This window comes from Boleophthalmus pectinirostris, unplaced genomic scaffold (genome assembly GCF_026225935.1).
Source record: "Boleophthalmus pectinirostris isolate CB_2022bp ecotype Guang Dong unplaced genomic scaffold, ASM2622593v1 HiC_scaffold_18, whole genome shotgun sequence".
In the NCBI taxonomy this organism is placed as follows: domain Eukaryota; kingdom Metazoa; phylum Chordata; class Actinopteri; order Gobiiformes; family Gobiidae; genus Boleophthalmus; species Boleophthalmus pectinirostris.
In genome coordinates this window covers 28,017,207-28,042,388 of record NW_026571133.1, presented here as the reverse complement: position 1 = coordinate 28,042,388, position 25,182 = coordinate 28,017,207, and the positions used below count along the sequence as shown (strand labels likewise).

Here is a 25,182-nt window from a genome sequence, read left to right as displayed (position 1 = left end):
AATCTGACCTTTCTGTGTTCATTAAATGATCAATCTTTCTTCAGTGAAGCAAATTTATTTTAGTATATTGAACATGATTTGGGAGGGTTTTAGCTTTCATATGAGACATTTCTAAAACTAATCGATTAATTTAAAGTCAGTTTATAAGCTTTTGTTTCTACAAAATGGATAAGCGACAAGACTTTTGTCAGGGACTGTATGTCCAACATGCTCAAACATCAATTTTCAACTACAATTTGTATGTGCGCTGGGAGGACAATGTTGTAAAAGACAGTTGGGCAAATGAGCTATTTGCATCATATTTAAACATAAGAATGATGATTGTCCTCCTGTGCAGACTAATCATTTGTGAAATATACATGAGCTTGTTATTTCAAGAGACCTCAGAAATAAATAGCCAAAAAGTGCAAATATTCCCGCATTCACTTATGACTTAAAAAGCTTTTCTCATTTGAAATGTTAGGACTTGCTGTTTTGAAGGGCATATGGACATTGCTGTAGTTCATTTATCAGGGGAGGATACTAGAGCAGACATAACAGATCTGCCACAAAGGAAGTTTAATTGAAATGTTTTCCATTTTTATTTAACTGGGGATTTTACTGTGTAAATGCAGTGAATATGCCCTCAATTTTACTTCTGGTCATTTTTTTTACTATTTGTGCTTTTGGAATTGGAGCTAAATGATGAAATTCAATGTAATACATCAATGGTCACATTTTTCTATACTGCTTTTCCACCTTCAAGGCACTCAAAGCGCTTTACAACAAGGAACCACACACACACACACATTCACACACCAGTGTACGCAGACACTGTGGGCAAGGTGGGTTAAGTGTCTTGCCCAAGGACACAATGACAGCATTCTTCTGTGGGAGCTGGAATCACATCAGCCAACCTGTGGGTCAGTGGATCTGACCGCTCAACCTGTGATGTTTATGTTGAGAGCTGGATTTGAACCGCCAACCTTCAGATCAGTAGGTGAGTGCTCTACCAACTGAGCTACTATATATATAATTAATGTAATATATAATTAAAGTAAGTAGATTTTAGACATTATTTCAAACCCTTGGTCTAGAATCTTATATTGTTGAAAAAATGATGATTGTACATGCCAAGGTTATGAGCTTCAGGAGTAATGCAAAGTAAATATTTTATTTGTATGGTGTAAAAAGCAGGACAGCCAAGGACAAACACTACAGTGAATAGATATATTTGCTAAGCAGTTAGAATATGCAACACACATAGAAATAATTTAAGGCCCTGGCTCCATATGCATTTTAAAATAAATGAATATATTTTTCTGCGCTCTAAAGTGCACATTTTGAAATAAATTGGTTATCTCTGAAATGTTTATTGTTTATGTTTTGATTCTTAAATCTACCAACAAGTGTGTGGAGACAGCTTTATTTCAGTGACCAAGAGATACATACATAGATACATAGTGATCTGAAAAGACCTTATGAATGTGTAAATTTGAATGAGCCTTTATAGGCAGAATCAATAAAATTTAATGTTAGTGCATACTGAACCGAGTGTGGTGTTATACATGATACAACCCCTTTTACAATGGAAAGACATTTAGTACATCAATTGTTTATTAGGTTGCTTAATAAGCATAAGCTTTATAAGCAGCCTACAAGACACATCACCCATCACACACTACACCATCACGTGACACTTCTGAGGAAGGCTACTGGGAGTAGCCAAATTTTTGTAAAGCAGGTAAACAAACTCTCTTGTCTGACCGAAAGAATTGTTAATTCTCAATTGTCTATAGTTTTAATAAACAATCTCTGTAAGTATGTTTCAGTTTGCTGATACTCTGACAGAAACATTGTCTGGTGTTGTGGAGCTGCACTGATGCATGCCAGCTCCTGCCTCGCTGGATGACAAAACATCCCTTTTATGTTGCCAACATTTGTGATGGAGAGATTGCCAACACAATAACCTGACATTAACCCTGCAATAATTTAGGCCTGTGTTTGTTTTCCAAGTGCTCTGGTATAGTAAGTCTTTTGATTTACAAATGTATTCACCAGGTTATCATAAAAAACAAAAAAAAAAAACAACAAAAAAATATATATATATTTCTTTCAAAGATTTAGACATATTTTTAAGATCAAGTTTATGTAAACAGGTGCAGTTATAAAAACACAGACCTTTAGACCAGCATTCCAGCTGCTTTTCGAGATAGTTTGAAAACTATAGATGCAGTGAGGGCAGAGTTACCAGAGCGGCAGTGAGGGAAGATTGCATCATTCCAGAAGAACTTCATTATGTCTAGCCGAAGGTTCAACCTCATTGCACTCTCCAAAAATTGTACTAAATTATGAAGAAGCTTATAAATTGTGAAATAACGTCACGCTATTCACGCGTACATGATTTATTTTCATTTTACATGAGATCTGTGACTAACCTGACCTCCCCTGGATCCTCGGTCACCAGAACATCAGTTTTACAGCTGGCGATAGGGTTGATAGACAGCTCCACTGGGGGGACCACAAAGCTCTTGCTGACAGGCAGCCACAAGCCCTGGCCCAGGCTGTAGAAGGACCTGTAGCAGCAAAAACATTTCAGTAAATACAAAATGCTTTACCTACTGAGAGCTGTCACTGTGCAAACAAAAGGGGACTTCAAACCTCCTTTTACAATGTACTATTTATACTATTTATTGTTTATTTGATCTGATCTACATATTAAGACTTGGCTGGGGTATATGATTTTCATGCCATAGAAGGAGGAAGTAAACATTTAAATTTGTCTAACTCATCTGTAGCTCTCACAAAACCTTTATCACATCATTAATATCCACATGGAATAATTTGCTTGGCTTTAGAACTGATTTATTTATATTTAGCACGGGTGGATCGTCCAAGGAGCTCAGCCAAACAGAGCACTGCTTTCTCCACTTACCTCCAGGCAGATGAGAAATACAAATATTTTTAAACTGTGCATTTTCAGTGCCATTAACTTTAAATCATTAGCCACTATTAACAGCAGCCAAGGAAACTTCTCTGTTGATAAAAGCACTGGTACAGCTTGCTTGAGACATGTGGCAAGCTGAGTGAATTTTTGCCCAAAAATGATTTCCCTACACAACAAATCACTGAAGACACACTGTAGGGAACCAGTCTAGTCCTTTGGGGATAACCATCTGGTCATCATCATTTTAAAATAGCATAGAACATGTTTTGTTAATGTATCAACGATCAAGAGCATATGGACATGAAAATATCATTACTTTCAATTTAGGATGAAATCTTTGTACAGATTTATGCTCTGCAGTGTGGTGCAGAAAGTACATCCCCCTGCATTTGGAGTATGCCGGTACTTTGAAGTTTCTTATGCATACAGTATAAAGCATAGGTGGATGGCTTAGAGCAGCAGAGTAGGCGCTGTGGATTTGGCTCCTTATTTCTTTGAGTGGAGTCATACAGAGAGGTTCACTGTGCAAGGTCAGTGAGAGAAGTTATGTAAGTAAATGTAGCCAGATAAATTCAAATTACTATTCCTATGTAACAGTGATAGCAAGTAATAATATATACACTGAGTTCCATCCATCCATTTTCTTCCACTTATCCAGAGCCAGGTCGCGGGGGCAGCAGGCTAAGCAGGGACTCCCAGACTTCCTTCACCCCAGACATGTCCTCCAGCTCCTCTGGGGGGACCCTGAGGTGTTCCCAGGCCAGCCGAGAGACATAGTCCGTCCAGCGTGTCCTGGGTCTTCCCCGGGGCCTCCTCCCGGCGGGAAATGCCCGGAACACCTCCCGAGGGAGGCGTCCAGGAGGCATCCGGAACAGACGCCCGAGCCACCTCAACTGGCTCCTCTCGACGTGGAGGAGCAGCGGCTCTACTCCGAGCTCATCATCCTATTTCTAAGGGAGCGCCCAGCCACCCTGTGAAGGAAACTCATTTCAAGCACTTGTATCTGCAATCTTGTTCTTTCGGTCATTATCCAGAGCTCATGACCAGAGGTGAGAGTAGGAACGAAGACTGACCGGTAAATCGAGAGCTTTGCCTTTCGACTCAGCTCCCTCTTCACCACAAAGGTCTGATACAGCGACCACATCACTGCAGACGCTGCACCGATCCACCAAGCCACCTTTTTCCGTTCGAGAACCATGGCTTCGGACTTGGAAGAGCTGATTCTCATCCCAGTCACTTCACACTCGGCTGCAAATCGCTCCAGTGCACATTGCAGGTCCTGGTTTGATGAAGCCAACAGGACAACATCATCTGCGAACAGCAGAGATGAGATCCTGTGGTCCCCAAACCGGACCCCCTCCGGCCCCACTCTGCGCCTAGAAATTCTGTCCATTAATACAATGAACAGAACCGGTGACAAAGGGCAGCCCTGGCGGAGTCCAACCTGCACCTGGAACAGGTCTGACTTACTGCCAGCAATGCAAACACAGCTCCTGCTCCCTTCATACAGGGACCGGACAGCCCTTAGCAAAGGGCCCCGGACCCCATAGTCCCAGAGCACCCCTCACAGGACACCACGAGGGACACGGTCAAATGCCTTCTCCAGATCCACAAAGCACATGTGGACTGGCTGGGCAAACTCCCATGAACCCTCGAGCACCCGATGGAGAGTGTAGAGCTGGTCCAGTGTTCCACGGCCAGGACAAAAACCACACTGCTCCTCCTGAATCCGAGGTTCGACTATTGGCTGGATTCTCCTCTCCAGTACCCTGGCGTAGACCTTACCAGTTAATGTTATCATTTATGCCAGGGCATCTTATTCCTTCAGTAAGGACTTAAAGGGCCCAGGACCCATTTTTTTCCATGTATTTGAGCAACATTTGTCTTGTCCCAGTATAGATATAGGTGTAAGCAGCTCATGAGGTCAAAATAAGTACACTGTGTTCTGTCTGCCTCTGTATCAGAAAGTGCAACATTAGCATGCTAGTTGTTGTGTTGTTACAACTATAAAACACATTGAATAATTTTGATGCTCAGATAAAAATAAGATAAGTGAGGAGTAATTTTGGACCGCTGCAAAAGAAGTTATATTTTTCAGTTTTTGCACCTGTAAAAGACAAATTTTAGCTTCTTTTTTCTATTCTTCTATCAGGGATTTTGAGATTTCATTGCCATTTTTTTGTATTTTGTAAAAGATTACCTTCATGTTAATTGCCATCTGGAAAACCAACACACATAAATCTAGCTTGTGCATCAAATAAAACAAACCCTTTTTTAAAAACTTGGCTGGCAGTGAAGAGGGCCCTTTGTACCTCGTACCTGTTGAAAAAAATGTCAAAGACGCTGACCCCATCAAGAAGCACTGCAGAACAAGAATGGCAGTGAAAGCATCTGAAATGGGTCCACTCCAGTTTTCCCCGTGGGCTATTTTGAAACCCAGGAGTAAGACTTCACTTAAAGAATAGAGCCCTGTCTTTGTCCATGCAACTTCACTGTATGCCTGGTCACGCACACAAGCCAAAAGAGCATTGCGTTTATTGTTAGAGAAGACATAGATAGACATAACATGCACTCATAGCAGGTAAGCACTCACCTGAAAATGCGCTCTGGGGCTTGCTGTCCAGTAACTAGGTCATAGCCTTTCTCTAGAGTGGCATAGGGCCAAGGACTGTGGAGGAGAGCATAAGGGAGAAAATTACTTGATCAAATATGAAGAACTTGCACAGTATAGCTTACAGCAAAGACAGCAAATAGCATGGATCTAGACAGCCTGAAGTGTGGGAGTTGGGTTGGCTTTAGGAAGGATTAACTTGCATTCAAATAGTTAGTTTTACTGTCTGCTCAGTATTTACCGCAGCCAAACTCATCATTTTTTTACTTGGTTCAGTGGTTTGCAAATCTACCAGTTTGATGCTTTTTCTTCCCCTTTATGTTTTTTTTTTTTTTGTGTCTCTTGTGACTGAATAGTTTGGATTTGCAAAAAAGAAAAAAAGAAGAAGAAGAAACAATAGAATCTGCAAAGAAAGTATGCAATTACAATTTTTGCTCACAACACAGAAAGACACAGTTAATGTATATTGAGAGGATACGCCTGCTTCAGAACCTTGATTGAGAAACTAACCACCAGGGCTCACTTTGGACATATTGTATTACCATGCCTCACAACAGTGCAGTGATGGGACATTTGATCTGGGGTTGACCTGGGTCCATCAGGGCAGGTAGGGCACAGGACCTCTTAATGAACTGACTGAATCCAGACTTAAATTGTCAAACAAGGTCAGAGTGAGGGAGCGGTCTTCAGGCTGTGCTGCTGCTCTCACGAGCACATTCCAGTCCAGTACTTTTTCATTTTCTGTGGCTACACTTTATGTCTCACTCCATCACTGCCCCCCTGCTGCTTTGATTCATTACACACTATTACTCCCTCCTACATGTCTTTTCATCTGTGCGCACTGCTCACCCCTCTTTTCAAGTCCCTTCCAGTCAGAGGAACGGTGCAGGTACATTTGCATATTTTAGCTCATTAAGAGAAAATTACTTCAATTTTAAGTGCAGGGACCTCTATTGAATTTTTTTGAATGGTGTGATCTTGATGTTTTTGAGCAAGAATTCTAGCTTTTGTTATTAATTGAAATTAACTCAAAAAGCTTAAAATAATGCATTAACATTTATAAATTGTGAAATAATATGTCAGCATTTGTGAAAATATAAACAAGGCTTTTGTGCATGTTCTTGTTGAGCTGCAATGAGACTTTTGTTTAACCTTTTACGACAAATAAAGTGTTAGTGATTAACTGATTATTTAAACATTTAAAATGCTGTCACCTCACAATGCATAATAATAATAACACATACAGTTTGAATAACCATTAACAGCAACATGATTCGGTAATCCAGAAATAATCAAAAATAAATTTAACCAATCATTTAGAATTTTTTTTAGTAAAAATACTGATATAATGTTTATGTTCTTCTAATCATACATTAGTTTACAGATTATGAGACAATTGTATACAAATCACTGTACTTGTTACATTTTAAAAGTCCTATATTACTTGAATTTGAGCATTTAGCCATACCCAATGTTGGGTTTTGTTTCATTCACACATGTTTGAGTAATCCTGAATTATCAGCCTGTTTATATCCCTGACGATCAAAATGCTCTGTTCCACCTTATGATGTCATGAAGTGGTTGTTTTCAAGTTTACAGATACCATTTACCTTTTGTTGAGTAGAAATTGGCAATTCTAGGACTGATTATCAAAAAGAGTGTGTAGGTGCATGGAGTTTAAAAACACAGTGGGGCACTTCCTGTATCACCACATGGCATCACAAGGTGGAACAGAGTGTTTTCTGTCTGAGAGAAGATCTCTGTCTAAATATGAAGAGTTTGTGTGAATGAAACAAAATATAACTTCAGGTCTGTTTTTGATGAGGAAAAAACATGATAATTTATGTCAGAAAACACTGTAATATGGGTCCTTTAAACAAGTGTGTCAGATTTCTCAGAAGTGGGCTGTCTGGCTGGGTTTAATTCTGTGATAGTGCTGGACAATAGAGCAGACAGAGGTTACCCTTCGTTGCGGGCCCAGTCACTGCGGACACAGAGGTGTTTGTGGTCAGGGTCAGGAGCATAACCCTCATGACAGCTGCATTCACCTGAAACACACACACAGAAAAGCACACTCACTAACTCAATATAATACTGCAAGTTTCTCTTCCAATATATTTTTGGTTATAAACATTATAATTTAGGATATAAAAAATAAAAAAAGCAATTTGGATGGTAAAGTAAAAAAAAAAAACCCTGATAAAGCATTCATGTGTTTCAATTAGGGCTGTGAAATTCACAAAATTTTAATCAAGATTGCAATTTAGTAATTTCTAATTGTCAATTATCATCTTGGGTCTTTTTAATCGAAAGGTTCACGGCCAGTGAAAACAAGTGTAGAATTTGGATGAATAAAGTGGACTATATTTTGTCCACTGATTACAGGTCTCTATTTTTCATGTTCAACAAATGAATGATGAAAGTGAAAAAAAGAGTTGAACTGAATATTGAGATCGATCAATATATAATGAGAAAAAGTTTTGTCATATTGCTCGACCTAGTTTCAGTTTCCTGTTATGCACTATGGCAATTTTAAACATTCTGAAATTCATGGCAATGTGTGTTAAGATGACTGCTGCATGCTGTCGTCAAATATTTAAGTATTTTATTAATCACAAATGTTTCTAATATTGACTACATGTTGAGTCCACGCCTGCTTCACTTCAAAATCTGATATAAAAGGTTTGTGAAAGCTAGCAGCTAGTTACATGCGTACTTGCTCTTTTCACAGTTTGAAAATCAGGTAATCCATCACAAGTGTGAATAAATTGCATATTTGATAACAGGTTGTTATCATTAGTCAGTCGTGGTAAGCTAAAACATTGTAATGGCAGAGCACACCTGAAAAGAGAAAAACAAGCATACTTTGTCACAGCATGAACCATTTGAAAATCACGCTGGTGACTTCACTTGGGCTGGCTCTTATAATTGCCAAAGTTCTCCAGCTGTGACCATATTTTGCTGGTGTTCCACTGGTTTTGTTTACTCCAAACTTCTTCACAGAGGTATTTTTGGTCCTGGAGATTTTGTGGTGTTAAAAGTTGCCTTGGCCAGACAGGGGCTGCAGCAGAGTGAGCAGACAGAGCGATCCAGCAGTGTTAGGTCTTTGTTTGGGTACAAGAGGCTGCCAATCGCTCAGCTTGGGTCACTGTTTGTTTTCCACACTGACCACTGAGCCATTATTAAACTCACTGCAAACACAAGGACAGCTTTCTGGCTGCTGCCGATTTCCTGGCAGGAACATGTCGGCAAACAGAAAGACAAATCAGAACACACTTTAAAAACACAGGGATTAGTAAGGAAAATAAAATGTGTACTCATGAGGAAAAACTAGAAAAGGCAAGGTACAGTTTATTGTCCCCATTGGAAAATTTGTCCTTTTGACTCATATTTCAATGCAGCTGGGGCAGCCTTTCAAGAGCAGTGGGTGCTGTCTGGGCCAGAGCTGGCTGCTTCAGATTCTGAGATAGTCTTGGTCAGGATTATGTTAGCTGAAGGATTTGACTTATTGTGCATGCTTTGGGTTGATGGTGGAAACCAGAGGAAACCCACCAAGACTCAAATAGAAACATGCAAACTCCACAGCTGTGAGATGAACCTCGAACCTTCTTGCTGGGAGATGAGATTGCTAGCCACTGCTACCAATGCCACTAGTTACTGCCTGAACAATTTATAAGACCACAAGTACTGTTAGAACTACTATTTACTAATCAATATTACACAAATTTAGAGATAATGCATCAAAATACATTCAGTACAGTGGCTCAGTGGTTAGAGCTGGTTCCCCAACCTGAAGGTCGGAGGACCCAATGGCACAGAGTTTGTAATGAATGAATACAATGGACAGCATAGCATTTTGAATTGCTTCAACAAGTCTGTAAGTGTAAGACTTTATTATTATTAAATAAAATACAGTACCTAAGTAATTCAAGAATTGACCACAAGTTAAATAGCTCTTCAGTTCTTCAGTATTCTTCACTAATTAATTATTCAGCTCTGAAAACATAACAGTGTTACAGATAAACCACATAAGAGAACTAATCAATGTTTGAATGTCAACTTTATAATGTTAAATCAATGTTAACATTTCTGTGTAGGGTCAGGACTTCCCTTTTCTGTCTGCTCCAGGAACATTTGCATTGGTAAAGTAACAAAACAAAATGCAACTTCCTTGTTTGATGTATGTGAATGCATAACACTGGAAAATAGTGTAATGGCCACCCAGGCAACATCATTCACATTTATCACCTGATGTTTAATAATTTAGCCACGGAGTTTATAGTACTCCTGCCTGCAATGAAGTGATGGCCAAGAGCATGCAGCCAAAGAGAGGAAAATAAAACTAAGTGCTTTTATTTGCTCCAGGCCATGTCATGCGACCCTTAGTGAATGAATAATAAAGATATAAAAATATGGCCAATGCAATGATCAGGCATAACAATATGACCAGTAACAGGTGCAGTGAAGATGGTTATATTTCATGGATTCTTCTTTGAGGATGTGTTCCTTCACATCTATACAATTGATTTATAAAAACATGAAAATGGGTACGTGTAGGGACTACAATGAGTTTGACAGGGGCTATGGTAATATGTGACAGGTAATATATTAAGAGATCAGTGTGATGATGATGATGATGATGATGTGATGTAAGTTCCATGGCAACGGAGTGGTTGGCTGCATTTGTGGCAACACACTGAGCTGTTTTTTTGTTTTTTTTTAACCATCATAGACACAGATCTGCTAACCCTACCTGCCCAGTCCCTCTGTTAAACTGCACTGAGATCTTTGACAGAGACACAAAGGCGACTGAGAAGCCTTTGTGTCTCAGTCAAACTGTTGGAGTTTTGCTACACTGCAACAGTGTGCTGCAGCAAAACTTGAATTTCCCTCACGATAAAGTATCTCTCTTTCTCTTCCTCTTTCTCTAGTTGACCATTCATACTTTGCACGTGATGTTATGAACATTCCCTGGGCGGGTGATGCTAAGGGTATGCTCTTAAACAGGGTATGCTGTTGAACAAGTCTCTCACACATGTAATTATAGTTACAAGATAGCTAACATTAGCCAACATTAGCCAACAACAACAGTTTTTCACTCACTCTCACTATTTTTGTAGAATATTACCTCAACAGCACCATGAACGCCTCTGTCCTTATCAGTATTGATCACAGGCCCATGAAAATGTGCTGTTAAAATCTCATTTGTATTTTTTTTGCATATTTCTATGGTGGAATGTTCAGAACAGTATTTTGGCACTGCAAAGTCTCAATTAAAACTTTTTTTTTTTTTTTACGTTCTGTAATACACTTAATAAACTAAATGCATATTCTCTATTTATAAGCTCTCAGCCATCTTTCAACCTTTATTTGGTCAAAAATGTATTTAACAAATCTCTATGTAGAATAAAATAATGGTTTGACTTGCCAACTATTGAAACAATCATTAGTTGCAGCCCTAGTTAAAATTGGCTTAATGTGTTTGAGGCTGCATTGTTTGGTGGCAATACTGTTGTGTCTAATAGTGGAGGTTAAGTATTCACTGTGCAATTGTGAATTTTGTTCTAATTAGAAACACCATGCCCCATTATAATTAAGTGCATTCTTTACATATTTAACTTGCATGCTTTTGGTAAGTGCTGCTTATTGCCCAGAGGTAGTTCTTAACAAAGCCCATGTGCAGTCAGATCACATGCACCATTTCCATATAACTCTCCTCTTCCTGCCACAGGCTACAATAAGCATTTTATTAGCAGTCAGCCTCTGCTTAGATTATAAATAGTGTTTCGACTATTTTTCACTTTCTCCTTCTTCCTGACAAATACAAGGCAGGACATTTACATTCCAAACTACGATTTGCTGTTTAAAATGCCTGAGCGCGTCTTTGATTTATTGGAGATGAGAGACAGGAGCTGACTGTAACCAGGAGCGCTCCTGACAGAATGATGCTTACTATTGCTATGCATATTCCACACAATATCCATAACTCACCATTTACGCTGTTTATGGCTTTGGACAATAAGATCCAAACTGCCTGCTTTCACTGAAGAGAAGCTAAAATAAATGCAGGAAACTGAATGTGAAATCATTACAGGTAATGATGACTAATACTCAAATATAGGTATGCATTTTCCATCTCTACAGTATAAATCATATAATCAATGGCAACAGCCCTCAGTGTAATAAATGAGCTACAAGTCATCCACTGTGTCTAATTATACTGTACCACTGAGTCAGCATCATTGCTCATGCAGATTGAGGACTGATTACAGCTTGAATATACAAAAGAATTCACTGCTCTCACAATGGCATTTCCTCTAACTAAACAACATGCAACTAGGCTTTGTGTTGGCGAGAACATCTAGATCTGAAACATTTTAAAATGTCACACATAAATTAACAAAGATTTTGTGTTGTTTTTCATTTGGAATGCATCTTCATCCTCAAAAGATCATGAGATGTTAGGAACTGAATTCAAATAACACAAATGCATGACAAGTAATTTGACGCAAATATATTGTAGTAGACAGTTTGAGCACATTTTGAGAATAAAATATGTCTATACATACTACATCTAAAGTAAAACCTGCAGTAGAAACAGATCTATGATTAGTAAAATCTATACTTATCTATACTGAAATTAGATAAAAGTTGTGACTGTGAGGTAGTATCTTTGCCTTTTAATTAAGCCACTACACAAAGAACAAATAAAAGGTAGCCACATTTATCAGTGACAGTCCTTATGTCTATGGGGGGCTCAGAACAGATAGAATAAGGAAGATGTTTTTGCCCAGTGCTGAAACAGTGAACACACTTTATATCCTCAAAAGCCGCAGGCAGTTTGTCAAACCAGTTCAGATGTGTGTGCTGTTCGTGACTCCTATAGGGTGAGCTATGGGAGCCAGAGGTCTGGGGCCAACTCTATTCATTCAGGGCAGGTCTTGGCTCACTGCTGGACAATAGTTATGTTCCTACTTCAATTTAGAGTTTGGGAAGACTGCCTTTTTCTGTGAAGTTTGTTGGTACTAAATATTGTCAACACCTACACGAGAGAAAAATGGGCTTATAAATATTTTTGTTTAAATTGATTTGACAATTTTAGACATGGTACAGATTTAGATAAAACAGGAAAAACACTCAGGCAATAGATCAAATTCTTTTTTTTTCTTTCTCAAAAGTAACTGGCAGCTTACACTGGCAATTATACGGTAAACCCTGAAAATACTTAGCTTTGAAATCAATTCACAATTTTTCAGGTCCGAGTCATGCTCAAGTTCTCACTGTTTCGAGTCCGTGTCACTTAGTACTATTCCGAGTCGAGTTCAAGTCAAGTCCTAAGTCATCATCGTCATTTTTATTTTTATTTTTTTCTAACTGTGCTCACCCAGAAGGCATTACTGTAACGTCTCACAGCCATGTACTAACTGTGAGCTTAAAACCATACACTCCACCATACACTTAAAAACATGCACTATGTAACTTTCTGGTGGAAGGTCCGCCACCTGCTTGTCTTCATGGAAATGTTATTGCTTTGTCTAAGTCCCAATGTATGGCATTAAACATAACTATTTCCATGTAGAAAAACCTGCAATGCCTCCTGGCCAAATTGCAGGTCAGATCAGTGGAGAGGTGATCTCACTCACTATAAAATAGCTGTAATTGAATAAATACAAACATAGATGAGTTTAATGACACACTGTGAAACCTTTCAGGCAAAGCAATAATATCTCCATGGAAACAATCTTCAGGTGGATCCTCTATCAGAGAAATTTCACAGTGCACAGAGCTTAAAGGCAGATATACATTAGAGGACAGTAGAAGGACTTGTGAGCTGTAACTAGTCAAGTCCAAATCTGAGTCTCCACTCATCAGTTATTATATTCGTGTCCAGTCACCGGTCATGTAATTGAGTTGGAAAATTAGTCATAATTTCAAGTCACTCGAGTTCCATATCTCTAATATTTAGTTGCATGATTGGTACAGTAACAGAAAATCCTCTCACACATTCTGTTCCAATTTAGTTTCACCAATTTAAGGCAAGACACTGCAGGTTAATAGGAAAAATCTTAAATTTAGAGATACCAATTTGAAACTTCTGTAGTTTCCTATCATGAATGTTAGAAAACAATATTTCAATATTTTGGATAAGTTATTTAGTATTTTAGTAAATTAGATATGAGTAAAAATTTGCCTAAAAATTTTAATTTCATCAAATTTTTTTGTGTTAAATATTTTCAGATTTGGATTTCGATATGAAAAATCCTTCTGTACAATTCATCAAAATCTTACAATATCTTGGAAAGTTTGGTGTGTGTAGGTGCTACTTTATCCTTATGTCCCCATAGGGACATAAGGATTTTGAGAAAATTACTTTTGAAATTACAATGTCCCATATAACTCTATGGAGGCAAGTTGATCAAATTAAATATTAATATTTCTATCGGTGCAGAGTGAACTATTCTGTAGTTTCCACATGAAAACTTATATGTTAAGAGACCAAACTGAAAAAAAAAAAAAAGTCTGCAATGTCTCGCTTTACACAGCTAGAAGCATATAAGAATAAATTTGTACAAAGTGTACAGCAGACCGAAGAGTGGTGCCCTGCATGTACTAATCTCGTCTATACTTTAGACATAACCACTGCTCCACTGCTCCCTTCCTCATGCAAATGTGTTTAAGGCAGGGCTCAAGCAATTAACAGGGGTCTGCTTGATTACACATTCTGCTGAATTAACACATCTGTGCATGACTTGGATGGCTAACTTATGTACTCTTTTCTTTGGCATGAAAAACGCTTTAGTGCTGAGGAGAGTGAAACGTAACATCATTGGCATACATTGATAATTGGATTTGCTAACTTGGCACCAATGACCCTTTCATATGTACAGTTTAATGATAGTACACCAACTGGGAACCATTTCTCAAAGTGATGCCATGCATTGTCTGCTTATTTGACTTTTTAAAATAAGTGAATGATTTAAAAAATGTCAGGATGCAAGTATTCTCGTTAATTCTTAGACACATCGCATGACAGGTCCACATAGCATTTAATAAGGATGTGACAAGTGACAGGTGTTTAATAAGGATGACTTCCCCCAAGCTCTTATGGCACCTGCTTTTCAAGAGACTACAATTTACCACTACTTTTATTTGTTTATCACAAATTCGTCAATACTTACATGACAAAGAAAGTAATACTAGTCACTACATAGTAATAGCAGTAAGTTGAAATTGTAGCTTTGGTAGTTTTATTATACCAGCTTGTCAAAGCCTGATCCCGTCAGATCTAGGAAGCTGAGCAGGGCCGGGCCTGGTTAGTACTTGGATGGGAGACCGCTGGGAAAATCAGGTGCCACAGGGGGACGCCAGTCGTAGCAATGCACTTCACCCTCATTGCCTAGTATGAAAGTTGTGTGTGTGTGAGTGATGGTGGTGGTCGGAGGGGCCGATGGCGCAGCCTCGTTTCCGTCAGTCTGCCCAAGGGCAGCTGTGGCTACAGCTGTAGCTTACCACTACTGGGTATGGAGTGAATGAATAATGCTCTGTAAAGCGTATTTGAGTGTCCAAAAAAGTGCTATATAAAACTGATGCATTATCCATCCATCCATCCATTTTCGTCCGCTTATCCGGGGCCGGGTCGCGGGGGCAGCAGCCTAAGCAGGGACTCCCAGACTTCCTTCACCCCAGACACGTCCTCCAGCTCCTCCGGGGGGACCCCGAGGCGTTCCCAGGCCAGCCGAGAGACATAGTCCCTCCAGCGTGTCCTGGGTCTTCCCCGGGGCCTCCTCCCGGTGGGACATGCCCAGAACACCTCCCGAGGGAGGCGCCCAGGAGGCATCCGGAACAGATGCCCGAGCCACCTCAACTGGCTCCTCTCGATATGGAGGAGCAGCGGCTCTACTCCGAGCTCCTCCCGTGTGACTGAGCTCCTCACCCTATCTCTAAGGGAGCGCCCAGCCACCCTACGGAGGAAACTCATTTCGAGCGCTTGTATCCGCGATCTTGTCCTTTCGGTCACTACCCAGAGCTCATGACCATAGGTCTGATGCATTATTATTATTATTATTATTATTATTATTATTTGTAGAATTGGCAGCTACAGTACACGTTCTAATTAAAGGTCCTATATTACGCAAAATGTACTCTTGTGAGATTTAGCCGTGCTATAATGCTGTCACTTCATCAAAAATGTGCCTGGTGTTGCTTTATTCACACGTTTAACTAATCCTGCATTATTAGTCTGTCTGCATTCCCAAAAATTAAAATGCTCGATTCCACCTTGTGATGTCATAAAGCATACGTTTTCAAGTTCATTTTCAGCTCCTTTTATCTTTTGTTCAGTAGAAATGGACAATTCCAGGGCTGAAATGATCCAGGATAATTCTAGTGAAAGTGTATGAAGTTTAAAACTACAGTGGAGAATTTCTTGTATTATCACATGACATCACAATTTGGTGTTTTCAGTCTGAGACAAGGACTCAGCCTAAGTATGCAGGGTTTATGTGTTAAACATTTATGAATGAAACAAAACACAACTTTGGGTATGTCTGTGATGAGGAAACATTTTTTATTTAGGCCATAACATATCACACCTGTTACCAAACTAGTACAAAGTCTAGCAGAGATGGAGCTATTTAGGACACATACGTTTGTGTCAGACAATATGTCGCAGACAACTTTAGTCTGAAGCCAGTGATCAGAAATTCAAGTCTGTCATCATGAGATTTTTTGGTTGTTGTTTTTTGCTAGACATTTTACAAGGGTGAAATCCAATCAGGGGCTCCACTGGCTAGGCTGGCTGATTAAATGTCATCACGGCTAATTTACAGCAGTTCACCTGTCACACCGAATGCTCTTTTGATTAGAGCAATTAGGCGCTTACCAATGGCTTTTAAGTGTCTAAAGACCTGCCACTTAGACCACATGGAATTTGTACAAGCTGCATATGTTCCTACGCAATTAGCCCTGCCAGTCCAATGTCCTCATTAAGCATTGTGCATGTTTCTTACAACAGAGTTCATGTGCTAGGACATGTTCCTTCCGCCCGTTGGCAAGTCTATCTGATTTATAATGTTTTCCTTACTGTAGTCATTTGTGTGCGGATGTGTGGCTGTGTGGGTGATATTCAAATTTCAAGGTTCAAGGCATAGGCACAGAGAAGACTTATTGTTGTCCAAGAGCTTGTTTATGCTTGTTATACAATTTCCACGGGGAGAGAGGTTCAGACCTTGGGCCCATTTGTAATCATTTCTTTCTCAGTGGAGGGATTCTTGTGTGTAAGTACATGCATGTACTGTGGATCACTACAAATAAGGTAGGAGTAACAGTGTAGATGAGCAGAGGCAGGAGGAGGTGGAAGTGGTAATAAATAAGCCAAACAAACGCAGTGGAGGTGGTCCATGGGTCTTTATGGGGTTAGTTATGATGATAGATGGCAGAGGTGCTGGTGGCTTTGTTTGCCTGCATAGGAGCTGTGAAACAATGTGGAATGTACGGCACAAGAATGAGAATGTACCAACAGTGAGCTTAGTTTTTACATTGAGTAGTAAATGTAAAGTGTAATGTAATGGCCTTGAAGTTCATCGATCATTAAAAACACATCAAATATTAATAGAAAATCACATTATCTTGCTACTTTTGTGTTCATTTTCCAAAAGGCAGACATATAAAATACATTAAATGTGTTTTTGCTTCTAGGTCTGGTTTTATTATACAAGTTATCCTCTTTCCTTTAGGCTTTTCCCTTCTGGGGTTGTTAGATCACATCCAATAAGCCCATGCCTTCTAGTGCTTTGCAGATGGATTTGCCATAGGTTCTTTGCATATTATGTTTTACCTTGTTTAACCAAGATAAAAAAAATAAATAAATAATGTTTCAAGATATATGTGACTGAATGTTGTTTTGTTATTATTGTTTATTACTGTGATATGATAATTTCATGAAAAGGATTAAAAACTATATTTCATTTATAATGTAAATTTCAAGTAGTCTGAACACCTCGTTTTGTGAAATCGACTTGTCCTTTATTGAAAAGTTAATACTGTAGCAGTGAGCTATTTTTATACTCATATTCATCATTTCTGCAAGTTTCTTTTATTTTATATATCTTTCTGAGAGCTTAAAAACACAAAAGTACCTGATATTCTAATCTTGCATTTGCATTTTTTCAATATAAAATGTGTATGTCATCTTAGATAATGTGTCATCCACCTCTAGATGTAGACATATGACAGTATTATGCTTATGAGCAGTTGACTAAAACTGTACACACATTCCTCAAGAATAACCATAGCCTTTTTTGTATGTAACACCAATCTATTGCATTCTGAATATTTTAACTTGTTCTACTACATTAATACAAATGTACACCAGCACAACTGTTACCCTAAAATATAATGCTGATATTCCCCTCCCCTGCTAGACAACTTTGTGCAAATATGTTCTATTTTCAGCTGGATCCCACTAAGAGCTGCACGGGGCCAATACTTGCATCACCCTTGTGCTCTGCCATCCCCTGCATCTGTCTTTTTACAGATAAGGCCGCGGTGAGCCGAGAGAGTGGAGGTGAAGGTGGAGGATTGATTATGCACTGATCCAATGGCTGCCAGTCCACAGTCGGAGTCAACTAGCGTAACATTGTCGGGCAATAGCAACATAGTGGAAAGATAGTTTGTTTGTGATCATGCCCGAGAAGCAAATCAGGACAATTAAAGTATTTTTGCTTCATGTTTTTCTGGCTCAAACTGATGTAAAAGTGAGAAGTTTACTCATATGAAGCTGTTCAGTGTACATAGATTCTTTGGCAGTACAAACCGCTCCACAGTGCCAAGTTACAGAAGAACATGTAAATGGGGTGGATTGACTATTGAGACAGACAATATGCAGTTAAATAATGCAGGTAATGCCATGGGATGACATTTTATCAACTGAGCAGTTTGTTTTGTTGGTGGAGAGGGAGATGTGTGACAGGTGTGTGCATGATCAAACCAGGTTTTGTAATAAGTGAAGAACAGCAGGTTTGGGGATAAAGTGGATCTACAGTGTGACATGTTAGATTCTGATAACAAACGCTTCATCTGTCAGAACAGGCACAACAGCAGTGAGCAGGATTTGGAGGAAACCAGTAGATAGAAACAGTGTGTAATATCCAATGTGTTCTTGCCTTTGTGTCTGAGCCTGGTGCAGGTGGTGCACAGCCCCATTCTGTAGGAGGATTAAGAGTTTAAGGTGACTGGCATGTTACGCACACAAGGAACACAAATAGGAAGTTCACCATTCTGTCTAAACCAACTTGTCTTCAACTGTCACAGAGGAGCCATAGTGCCGCAGTCATGATAACTACCACTGCTACTGCCAAGGGATACACTCTTAGTAAGAATTAAGAAATTGTGACAAATACATACTAAAAGGTGAACTGTGCATGTACGTTTTCAGGTTAGGGTCTGTCACATAAAATTCTTACTAGTTTTCCTAGAATGTCAGACAGCATGCTATAAACTTATTTATGTGTTCATTTATACAATAACAGGTGTTTTCAAACTTGAAATACATGGTTTGGTGGAGTCACCTGCTTTCTCCATAAGATTGTCAAAACATTAGAGGTATGCTTATATATACAGTAGAAATGCTAAATTTACATAGTTAGAATAGTAAGTTCTTTCCTAAATCAAATCATCCCCATAATCAAAATATATGAACTAATATAGGCGTATAGTCCCATAGACACTCTGCCAACACATAGCTTTATCCTCATCATCTCCATTGAGTGTCTGACACCCTAATGCATTATGCATTAGGCCTCAGCATGCCCTTGACCAGTGCGATGCAAATTTCACGTACATTACAGATGTAATCCATTATAATGAGCTTAGACTTTATCTACTTGGCCACAGAATACTCAGGGGGACTGGTGCCACTCAGGACAAGATAAATATCATCATCTTGCACTCACAGCTCTTTCTTATAATGTTTGTCAGTCTGCATAAAAGCGGCAACATTACCTGAGCCTATTATGAAAATGACAACACACATCAGAATCCATAACACACTTGAACTATGGCCAGTGATATAACATTCCATTACATGCCTCTGTGTCCTGATTCCTAATGGAATTCATTATCATATATAACCTTGGGATCACAAAATTATGATACTGTTCAGTATGTAATATGAATGGTTAGCATCCCGAGTCTGGCTACCTATAATGTCTGTAGGTGTGTCACGACTGCATGTGTAATAAGATAGGTAACAGACCATCAGGGAAATATAGAAGTAGCAAACATAATGTCACAAAGCGAACATCAAAAATAAGGCAGTAATGTCCACATATATTTCTCAAAGGAGAAAAAGAGCTGTGGAACAACCCCCAATCACATCAAATATTTAAATTTTCTCATCTTAAATCTAGATGTTTATTTCATTGTTGTTCTAAACAAATTGACCAAACATCCCATCATGGGATGACAGTCCCAATGGGCAAAAGTGAACAAAGGCAGAAGTGGTTTCTAATGTGCTTAACATATGTTAAATATTGTTGTGGTGTGTAGTGTGACTCATGAAGCAGACAGGTGCAGTGCATTTCCTCACCTGTGTCCTCATCACAAAGCTGCTCGCAGGGCTCCGTGGTCCTCTGGCCGCAGTAATCCTGCACCCACTGAGTGGATGAGTTGGTCTGGTAGTACAGGGTGAGCTTGGCCGGGTTTAACCAGTTGGAGACATCGAGGAAGCTGCCCACACTCACCACAAAACTACTGCCTGAAAAGTAAAATCACAAAAAAAGAAAAAAAAAACACAAAAAAAACCAAATAAGATTCAAGACAGAAACACGCAGTGTTTAATTTAGATTAATTATTTAGTTCTGAAAAAAGAAAAAGTAAATAAAAAGCTTGTCAGAGATAAACATGGGCATCTCCCACACTGCAGCCCTAATTGCTGAAATGCTTCTTATTGTAGACAAGTGACAGTTTCTTGTTATATAAGTAAAAGGACAAAATGATGTGTATTCCATCTTTCTATTATATTAAAAGACTATCATTTGAAAGCATTGTTGAATATGCATTAAGGTCCAAATTAGACTGAAATTATTATGTAGTGTGGATCACAGCTTTGCTAACAGCTCTCCTCCTCAGCTCACAGTAGAATCAGTCAGACATGATGTTATTCAATGGATTTCACTGTAATAATCCACCTCTGACTGAAGTAAATCTAAATTAAGATATATAATGCATATATTGATGGGGATTTCTTGGGTAATTGGAGTTGAGGGGCTAAAAGGGTTTCACAAGCCGATCCGTAAGTGCCGCGTTCACTGATGCCGACTTACCTCTCTTTCTTTCAGCTCCCAAACCAATCATTAAACTGTGATCACGGAACAAGATTATCCCTAATTGATGCCAATGACTTTTAGTTCCACAGCAAGCGGCAGAGAGATTGGGCACTGGCTCTCTGGTGGACACAAAGCTTTTATACCGCTGCATATATTAGCTATAGTGTTTGTACTGCTAGCTGACAGGTGCAATACATTGGGAAGCAGTATTCAGAATGGTGAAAGAGTTGAGACGATAATAAAGACGGTAACAATGTTGAACGTCTATAAGTAAAATAAATATAGCCTATACATGCTTCAACTATAAAGATTATTTTTACTTGGCAGTTTACAATTGTGAGGTTTAAGAACTCACTGTGACAGGATCATTATAATAAAAGATTTATGGTTCATGTAAAAAATAATGCCAAAGCCAGCCACAAGAGGTCAGTAAATGAATACATTCTGGGACAAATAACTATATTATGAGTTGAATATTCAGTCTTCTTTATTATAAGCACCAAACTACCACCAAAAATGTTATGACTACTTGCATTGCCACAAATGACCACATGTTGCAAACAAAACATAAATAAGGCCTTCTTTGCACCTTACAGCAGAAAACTTTACCACCTACTGTCACTTCACTTTTTTTCATTAAAGTCTGAAAGCACAGACAGAGAAATCTCCAGAAGTCTCCAGATTACCATCGCATCTCCCAAGCCGCTCTTCCTGGTTCCAAAACAGAGCATAACAAGACCATTTAGAGCAGCCCTACAGTGGAGGGAGCACATCTGCCAGTCGGTCTCATTTGGGGAGAAAGCAGGGAAACTGTAATGGCCTCAGCTCTCATAGTGCACAGCCAATTGTTAGATTATGCCGTAGTGTCTCAGAGACCTGTGAAGAAATCCCTCCTCAGCAGAAGGAACATTGCTCTTCGCTGCTAATTTTATTGTGCATATTGTGACTTGTGCACACACATTACTCTGGGTGAGCGTAATATTGTTAGATTCCCCTTTCAGCAGGGAGCACTAGTGGAGGATATGTCAGGAATACAAGGTCTATGTATTCACCACATCACTCCTAAATCAAAGGATTGAAACAAAACTTGTGTTACAGAAATAGGAAACTCAGTTCTTTTGAGCATTTTTTGTAAATTATAAGGAAAAAATAGTTTTAAGTTTGCTTTGTTACTATGCCGGTTTATAGTATAATCCCACATGTTATTAAACTGAAAGATGCTGTGGTGTGTGCTGTGTGTGTACAGACAATGAAGCTACTATCTTCATTAAAATGTAGGTCACATAATTCTCTAAGAATGTATTTTTTCCCAGATTAAATGACTAAGCATATTTTTATGACAAGGTTACATTTGTGTAAGTATGTTCTCTGTCCACATATTATGTATATTCTGTAATGTAAGTACTGTTAATGGCTCCCTTGGCCATATATATATATATATATATATATATATATATATATATATATATATATATATATATAGATTATATATGTGTGTGTGTGTGTGTGTGTATGTGTGTGTGTACGTGTGTGTGTATGTGTGTGTGTATACATATATATATATATTACATTTCAGATTTTGATTTTGCCCGACTGACCAGTTAGTCATGTCAAGTATGTCAATGACTATAGCATAGTTTGATAGCTAAAAAGGTACTAAACGAAAAAAAGTATCCTATAATGTAGCAGTCCACCCAAAGCAGTAGTTGCTTCCAATTGTTCCAGAGTATGTACTTTATAGCAACAACTTTCTTGTTTATACACCACACTTATTTACCCTAAAAGCAAGAGATACCCTTCATTGTCTTTTCTTATATAAAATATTTGTGAATGACTCACTAGGAGCGATGCTAACACAAATTTACTTTCTATCAGTTGCCTTCACTTTGCAGCTGTGTTGACCAAGCATGCTCTGGTTATCCCTCCTGACAGCCTGTCTCCTTACCACAAAGACAGAGAATTACATTCCACCACACAGCTGTCTTATGAATTCTTGCACCCACCACAAAGCTAGCACCAAAGTTATCTCATCTTGTTGTTAACGTTGTGTTGCATTTGTTGGCCCAGAAACTCTTTGTTTTTGCCTACATGCCAGTTAGTGCTGTGACCACCCTTATAGCAGCTCCACAACGCTTGCCAGTTTGGATTTTGCGATTTTGTTTGTTTGTTGGATATTTGTTTGTTTGCGGTGACTGGCTGCTCACTGCTGAACCGCGCGCCTGCCAGACACTGGGTTAAGCCGCCTTTTGTCACATGCTGTGCTTCAGGTGTCCACGCTCCTCCTCACTCTCATTCGGCACGTATACATGTCACCCAGCTTAGAAGGAGAATGACACAAACAGAAAAAAGTCCAAAGGATTTGACAGTGTTTTTTGCACACTTGATCCAACACAGAAACAAAGTGAAGTAGACACTAGAATACATTCTGTTACTAAGTGTGGGTTTTCATTACAAATATAAGAAAATGATGAATGAAAAACTGTGCAGTGGTAGTACAGATAAAATTTCAATAAATAAGTTAAGTAAAGTCAGTCCATACATAAATGGTTCTCACTTGTAATAGTACTGCTAGAGGAGGTCTGAAATTGTGTTACTTCTAGTTCCGGGATGAATGCTGAATTCATTGGGCCGCAAAGTCTTTACACATCCCACTAAACAAAAATCTATTTAATGTATTTTTCTATAGCTCAAAATCCAAAATGCAGTACCTCACAAGGCTTCACAAAAATGTGAGGCAGCCTGAAAATCGAACAATGAAACAGACAATAAAAGACAAACAGATTAACCACCGTTCACAGCAAATAGATATCTGTCCCTGAGCATTCCCTATATTTACCCTCCTTCTCGGGAGCCACAGTGAAGGGGAGATCCATGGGCAGACAGGCTTCGTCCTTTCTGGTTATGTTTTTTTCTTCAACTTGTATGACTTGTTCACAATCTTTATCTGGTCTATAAAGAAAAACTTTTGACCAAGTATGCAATTAAATCCATAAATTTAAATTACTCTAATTGTTACATAATGAATACTTTGATTGTTCTGTTGATAAAAAGGTTCTTAAAATTGTAACCCAGATACTAATCAATACTAAAACTAATATCAAAACTGGATAATAAATTAAGGAGGTATCAATACTATGCTCTTTTTTAGAACTGGTATAACCACATGGTAAAATTAAATAATTGTCTGTTGTTACTCACTGGTTAAAATTGCCTTATATTGAATACAGTATAATTTTGAGACAGTTATTCATTGTAGTATCAAAATTTGTAGCAAGAGTTGTCAAGTCACCGATGTCAACACTAGCTGCTAAGGTGAACATCAATGCAAGCCTGACCAAGAAATGCATTAGGTGTATTTATTCTAATTTAAGAAGTGATAGGTTAAGCACAGGTATAATGTAATAGCACATCTTTAATTGCTGCTGGTAGAAAGTGGTAGGAGTTTGACATTTAACACCTGATGCACTTTAGATAAATGCGCTGACTCCATCCTAACACCTTGCCACAGACTATAATATGAGCTGTGTACTTCTTTGCTACAGTGCACAGTAAATCGCAGATGCGTGGGTGGACTAAAAATGAGGCCCCGGTGGCAAGTGCACCTGATGGAGGGATATGTGAGAGCACAGCTTTTAGAGATATAGCAATCATTAGTTAAATTGCCTCCGCTCTTTAGACCCTGTTGCTAGACTTAACTCTTTCTCTATTATGTGTGTGCAGAGCTACATTTTCCGCCATCATCCATCTTGGGTGTTTATACAAGAATATCTTACTTCAGCAATAGGATAATAAGGGGTCTAAAGCTGGAATGTGATTGACTACTAATGTGTTGAGTTAAAGTTGTGTAATAATAGCCCTTTTAGAAATGGTAATAATATGATAAAAAAAAAAAAAAAAAGTGCCTTATGAAAATTTTAAAACTCAATTTGGCCAAAAAAGAAAAAAAAAAAAAAAAAAAAGATTTAGGCACTTATTTTGAGGCTGGTATGTTAACCCAAATGGGAGATTTGGGGTATTTTTGATGTAATACAATTACATTTGAGCTGAATAATTTACTACTATGGTACTATGGCTACTTACTGACAGATAATAGTCCATTCTGTTATGTATTTGTTGCAGCTCATTCCTTTAATTGCTACTTTGTGTTTTAAAATGGTTTACTCCATTATCTTGCATTTTTGTTATTGTATCAGAGGCATAAAGTTTTGCAGTATTCATCACAGTATATCTCTGCCAATATATCATGCTTCAGAATTTGTTATCATGAAAGAAATTGGTAGTGGTAGTAAAAATTGTACTAGAAAACTTTATGTGCAGTT

The 25,182-nt window shown here is 38.6% G+C and overlaps 1 protein-coding gene across 2 annotated transcripts in view; it reads right to left on the bottom strand.

Moving 5' to 3' along the window:
- LOC110160621 (astrotactin-2) overlaps positions 1 to 25,182 on the bottom strand; it is a 213,133-nt gene that overhangs the window by 95,215 nt on the left and 92,736 nt on the right. For both annotated transcript variants that reach the window (XM_055153913.1, XM_055153914.1), the window contains 4 exons: positions 20,125 to 20,292; positions 7,501 to 7,585; positions 5,520 to 5,594; positions 2,418 to 2,555 (listed from right to left, as the gene is read on the bottom strand). In XM_055153913.1, coding sequence (XP_055009888.1) covers positions 2,418 to 2,555; positions 5,520 to 5,594; positions 7,501 to 7,585; positions 20,125 to 20,292 — 466 coding nt within the window. The remainder of the gene's footprint in view (positions 1 to 2,417; positions 2,556 to 5,519; positions 5,595 to 7,500; positions 7,586 to 20,124; positions 20,293 to 25,182) is intronic.